The following is a 5770-nucleotide window of genomic DNA, read 5'->3' as shown; positions in this document are numbered from 1 at the left end:
GGTTTTAAGGCTCAAGGTGTTTTTCTCGTTTAAAAAATATATATACGATAAAGCTTACCAAATGCTTCTCTAGACTATTGTTTATATTTGCAAAATAAGGCCTTTATTTTTTCTTTTTAAGGCAGCTCCTCCTTGAATCAGAAAGCCTGAGGAATTAAACAGAGCTAACCCCCCAAACTGATCACATAACACAATTCTGTTTTTCTTTTATGTTAATACGACAGGTTTTTTTTTTTTTTTTTCTTTTTTCCTTTTTTTGTAAGAGAAAGCAAATCTGTACAAAAATATTCTGGTTGCAGGAAAAGCTAGGGCACACTGTTCAACTAAGAGTAGTTTAGCTGTTGGAAAAATAAGAGCATTTAATTTTTTTTTTTATCTAAAAATATGTATAAATCCCCTCAAAATGGTAATGAATCATACACAGTACATACTAAAAATATTTAAAATAGAGAATATTCCTCACAGAGGACTCTTTTCTTTAATTACTGCTAAAAAATAATTACAAAGTCCAAACAGGCAGAGAGATTGAGCAGACTGGTCACACGATTCTCCATCAGCCTCTATGCTTGCTCTGAAGGTTTCCAAAGTCCAGTTTCTTGTCGATTCCGCTGGTCCCTCCAGCCAAGAGTGGCTGGCCACTGATTCTCAGCAAGTCGCTATTGCGTCTGGACAATGTTTCTGTCCTGGAATCTGGGTACGCGTTGCCTTTAGCTTCAATGTCTTTAAGGAATAAGAAGGAAAAAAAAAAAAAAAAAAAGTCCAAAGTTAATTCTGGTTGGTTCTTTATCTCTTCGGTTATTTTTTTATGATCTCGTTGATTGATCTCGTCATGGATACCCCTTTGTCTAAGGCCTCCTCAAGGTCTGGTGAGCTGTGTGTACACGGGTTGTTCCCAGTGCTGGGGGCTGTGGGTCTGCGGGATGGATGGGACCCCGGTGGTGTCGGCGATGGGGGTGTACATGGGGCGCTGCGCGGTGTTCATGTAGGTGAAGGTGGAGTAGAGGCCGGAGCCCTGGCCCGCCGCGTGGCTGTAGTAGGAGCCGGAGTTCTGGTGGTCTGCGTAGTCGTACTGCGAGCGCGTGATGGGCGGGTAGGAGGGGCTGTAGTGCGGGAGGCTGAAGGGGCTGTAGGCGATCTGCTGGGGCGAGTGCTGCTGCTGCTCGCTGTAGTGGCTCGGGCTCAGCTGCTCCGTCTTGATGTGCGTTCGCTGCGACTGCCCCGGCTCGCTGCTCAGCGTGGTGAGCGTGTGCGCCTGCTGCGGCGGCGGGGGCGCCTGCTGGGGCGGCGGGGGCGCCGCCTGCTGCTGCGGGGTGGCCTGCGGGGCCTGCTGCGGGGCCTGCTGCGGGGGCGGGGGTGGCGCCTGCTGCTTGGACATCCACACGTGGCCCGCGCCCGCCGGGGTCGCCGCGGTGCTGCTGATGCCGTAGCTGCCCGTGTAGGTGACCTGGCCGTGCGTGGCCGGCACCCCCGGGTGGCCGTTGGGGGGCAGGTACTGGTCAAATTCATTGACGTCGAAGGTCTCGATGTTGGAGATGACGTCGCTGCTCAGCTCGCCGATGTCCACGTCGCGGAAGTCGATGGGGGGCTGTCTGCCCCCCTCTGGCAGGGGGCGCCCCTCTCGCTTTAGGTCAGCCTTGCCCGGCTGCACATCGGTTTTGGGGGTGGTGGGTGGGGTCGGTGGGCCCTGGGATTGCCCTGGAGGCAATAAAAGAGGAAGAAACGGGAAAATCAACAAGGGCGGTGCAAAGGGCCCTAGTCTTAGGAACCCTCCCGGGACCCTCCCTCGCTGCTAAGGTATAATAAGGACCCGCGCCCGCGCTGGAGGCGCGCTGCACCGGCGATAAGTCGCGGAATGATTAACCTGCCAGTACACACTCGGCAGCCTCCTTTTATCAGGGGAGGGTCTGGGGCCCGGAGGGTCCGGAAGACCAAATTGCTACTTGTGGAAGAGCCATGTGTGCTTTCGGGGTGGAGGAGCAAAGAGAAGAAGGGGGAATTCTTGTAAAGCTGTAAAGGCATTGTACCTCACCATAAACAATTAATCTCTTAGGATACAGGAATTGAGTGTGTGTGTGTGTGTGTGTGTGTGTGTGTGTGCGTGTGTGTGTGCGTGTGTGTGTGTGTGTGCGCGCGCGCTTCATGGGGCTCTGGGCCGGGAGGGAAGCGGTCCCCTCCCCAGGGAGCGCAAAGTCCCCAAGCAGAATCCCTGGGGTGCGCCAGGCGGGAATGGGTTGGCTTGGCCTGGGGGCCGTGCGGGGACTCACCCGAGTGCTCGCCGGGGGAATGCACCTCGCTCATGCCCGAGGAGGAGTGCGGCGAGTCGGCCTGCAGCGCCTTGAAGATGGCGTTGGGGGAGATGTGCGTCTGCTCGGTGGCCTCCTCGGCCTCCGCCTGCCCGTTCTTCACCGACTTCCTCCGCCGCGGCTGGTACTTGTAATCCGGGTGGTCCTTCTTGTGTTGCACGCGCAGCCGCTCCGCCTCCTCCACGAAGGGCCGCTTCTCGCTCTCGTTCAACAGTCTGGGGGGTGGGGGGGGGGGACGTGCAGAAAAAAAGCGGGGGTCAGTGACAGCAGCGCAGCTGTCAGATCGGCAGGGGGGAGGGGCGGTGACCCCGACCACTCGGCTTCCTTGGCACGCACCCCCCACCCGCCCTCCTCCCCGCTTTCCAGCCACTGCCGCGGTTCATAACTTTTCTTAAAAAAAAAAAAAGTAAAAGAAAAAAAAAAGAAACAGAAAAAAAATCTCCGTTCTCTTAGTCTGACCTGAGCGGTCACTCCCCGCCCCACCCCCTCTATTTTGGAAACCCCGGAGATGGAAATAGCTCCCCGCTGCTGCCGCTCTAAACGCCTTGGCTACTGGAGTTATCCCCCCGCCCCCCAACGCCCTGTAAACACTTTCCCCCAAACCACGTAGGCTGCAAGACCCTTTCCAAGCCCCCGTGTCCCCATCTGTTTCCAGCAGCCCCCCTCCTGTCCCCCCCTTCCTGCCAGGGGTCTGCTCCAGCCTCGCCCCCCTCCCGCCCCATCCCACCTCCGTGGGTGCAGGGCTGCAGGAGGGAGCGCAGTTCCAGGGAGGGAGATGCCAACTTCACCTCCCACCCCAACCCCTCCCACCCCCCACCCCCGAACGAACCTCAAGGCGACGGGACAGCGGGCTGGCAGCCCCCTCCTCCTGTCCCCTACAAGTCCTCTCCCCTCTCTGGCTCTGCCCCCCCCCCCCCAACGCCTTCCGCTTATTCTCCCCCGCACCCCCATCCCCGTGAGGAGATCCCAGAACTTCGCCCAACTCTGAGCCCAAGTCACAGCTCGTCCCCCCGCCCGCCCCCCACCCCGCTGGCTCCCGGAAGGGCAAGTCCCTGCCGCCGACCCCGCGGGCCCTACCTCCAGAGCTTGCCCAGCGTCTTGCTGAGCTCGGCGTTGTGCAGGTGCGGGTACTGGTCGGCCAGCTTCCTGCGCGCCGCCTGCGCCCACACCATGAAGGCGTTCATGGGCCGCTTGACGTGCGGCTTGTTCTTGCTGGAGCCGTTGACGCGCACCGGCATGGGCACCAGCGTCCAGTCGTAGCCCTTGAGGACCTGGCTGACCGCCTCGCGGATGCACACGGGGAACTTGTCCTCCTCGGTCTCCTTCTTCAGGTCCGGCTCGCCCTTGGGGAACGTGTTCTCCTGGGGCCGCGTGTTCTCGGTGTCGGAGCCGGAGCCCGATGGGCAGGGCGAGCCCGCCGAGTCCTCGGACATGGTGGGGCTGGGGGCACCGGACAGGCCCTTCTCTTGCTCGTCGGTCATCTTCATGAAGGGGTCCAGGAGATTCATACGCGGGCCCGGGGCAGGGGGCGGGTGGCCGGGAAAGGCGAGAAGCCGCGGCGGCTCGGGGACTCGAGGCGCGGGCTCCTGTTCCCTCGGCTGCTGCCCGGACGCGGAGCGAGCGGCTCCCGGAGAGGCTGGCGCGTCCCCCGGCTGCGGAGGCGAGCACTTGGGAAGGCGCGGGGTGGCCAGTCCGCAGCTGCCCGCTCCAGACGGGGGAAGGCGGATTGGAGAGGAGGAGGAGGGGGAGCAAGAGGGCAAACGTGGGGGCACTTGCACCCCTTCTCTTCTCCTCCTGCAAAGAAAAGTTCCCGGGGTGAAACCGGCAAGCCGCGGCGCCACCGAGGCTTCCAGTCAGTTTCCAGCTCCGCTCTCCGCTCTCCAGCTCCCAGCCCCGGGGTCTCTTTAATAAATACTCCCCCTCACCTTAGAGGCCTTCGGCCAATCAGCGCGCGGCAGTCGCGGGGCTGGCAGGCCGCTGATTGGCCCGATTTGGGGGAGGGAGGAGAATGGTGGCACTGGGCTGGGTGACGAGACGGGAGGGGAGGAGAGGGGAGGGGAGCGCAGCCAAAGGGTGGACGGGCGGTTGGGGGGGCCGGGGGTGCTGCGGGAAGGCGGGGGACCGGGACGTCCAAGTGTGTAAGTCTGCCGTGCTCTCGGAATGTCAGAGTTTTGGTGGCTTCTCCGCGCGGATCTGTGCGTGTGTGTGTGTGTGTGTGTGCGCGCGCGCGCGTGCGTGTGTGCATGTGCATGTGCGCGTGTGTGCGTGTGCGCGCGCGTGTGCATGTGCATGTGTGTGTGCATGTGCATGTGTGTGTGCGCGCGAGTGCGTGTGTGTGTCTAGACTAGGATCTACCCCCCACCCCTGGCATTTCTTTTCACCGCTCTCTCCGCGATCCCGGGGACTTCGCTGGAGTTTGCAGTATCAGAGAAGCAACAGCTCCTTAACGCGTAGCCCAGTTTACGCGCCTGGAGCCTGCTTTCCTGCCCGCCCGCCTCCAAAAGTGCTTGGAAATAGTCTTTAGAAGTAAATGTTTTGGTGATTCAGCGCCCGCTGTTCCTCCGTAATAATCCATATAAATAGATTAACATGCTCTGGTTCGCCGGGGCTGCTGGGGCGGGTCGGGATTCGGCTGCGCTCTTGCAAAGGGAATCAATGAAAACCAAAGCTAAGTCCCCGTGGAGGCTGGCGGCGGCCGCAGCGGCGACGCGGTGGCCCCGCGCTCTCGCGGCCGTCCCGCGCCACGCCGACTTTGAACCCTGAAAAGTCCTTCTCCGGACCCCCAACCCCCACCCCACCGACGCTCCTCCGTGACAGGGCTTACTGCTTTGACGTTCTGCCGAGTCACAAACGTCAGCAGAGTTGCCACTGGAAAGAGTTTGCAAACTGCCCTGACTTGGAGAGATCGAACTGTGCGAATGCGGCCGTCCTGGGCCGCGCGCGAGGCCGAGAGCGGTCACTTAGTATGTAAAAGGCCAGACAGACGGACACCGCTGCGGAGAAAACACTCCACTTCGGCCGAGTCGTGCTGCTTGCCCGATTTCGCTCTGTTTTTGCAAAACACCTGGAGGGATGAAGCGCCTGTCGCTCTCGCTTTAGTCCTGTCCTTTCAGACCCGCACCCAGTGGGGAGTTCTGGGGAAGGCGGCGAAGGTGTCTCTGATGTATTTCAAGTGTGATTTGGGCACAACCTGTGTGTTTATACGATCTGTTTAGAACCAGGTTGGGTAAGTGCGGAGTTATCTGTTCTGGGACAGAAGAAAAATCTTAGTTGCCTGAGGGTTTTCTGTGCCTTTGGAATCACAAATAAACGCAGAACTGTGGAAAATTCTTAATTTTACCCCCCCCCCCCCCTTCTAACTCTTGCAAAAGTTCTCCTTGAATTAAATGACTGTTCGTATGAATCGGCCCACATCATATCAAAGACTTTTTTTTTTTTTTCTTTCCTAATTGGCGAAGTGCGGACAT

General features: G+C 58.9%; 1 protein-coding gene across 1 annotated transcript; it reads right to left on the bottom strand.

Moving 5' to 3' along the window:
* Positions 1-326: 326 nt before the first annotated feature.
* Positions 327-4159, bottom strand: SOX9 (SRY-box transcription factor 9). The gene is made up of 3 exons (XM_063081043.1): positions 3381-4159; positions 2265-2518; positions 327-1695 (listed from the first exon to the last, which is right to left on the bottom strand). Exons 1-3 carry the CDS (start codon positions 3809-3811, stop codon positions 857-859), a joined length of 1524 nt encoding a protein of 507 aa, XP_062937113.1. The 5' UTR covers positions 3812-4159; the 3' UTR covers positions 327-856.
* Between the last annotated feature and the right edge of the window lie 1611 nt (positions 4160-5770).

Source organism: Cynocephalus volans, chromosome 16 (assembly GCF_027409185.1).
Source record: "Cynocephalus volans isolate mCynVol1 chromosome 16, mCynVol1.pri, whole genome shotgun sequence".
Classification (NCBI taxonomy): domain Eukaryota; kingdom Metazoa; phylum Chordata; class Mammalia; order Dermoptera; family Cynocephalidae; genus Cynocephalus; species Cynocephalus volans.
The sequence above is the reverse complement of the archived record's forward strand: the minus strand, read 5'-3'. Positions and strand labels throughout refer to the sequence as shown.

Excerpts from the sequence above, each read along its gene's own strand:
- SOX9 (XM_063081043.1), bottom strand. The coding sequence starts at position 3,811 with ATGAATCTCCTGGACCCCTTCATGAAGATGACCGACGAGCAAGAGAAG. Across the intron at positions 2,519-3,380 it reads ACGCTGGGCAAGCTCTGGAG|ACTGTTGAACGAGAGCGAGA; the intron begins GTAGGGCCCGCG and ends CCCACCCCCCAG. Across the intron at positions 1,696-2,264 it reads TTCCCCCGGCGAGCACTCGG|GGCAATCCCAGGGCCCACCG; the intron begins GTGAGTCCCCGC and ends TATTGCCTCCAG.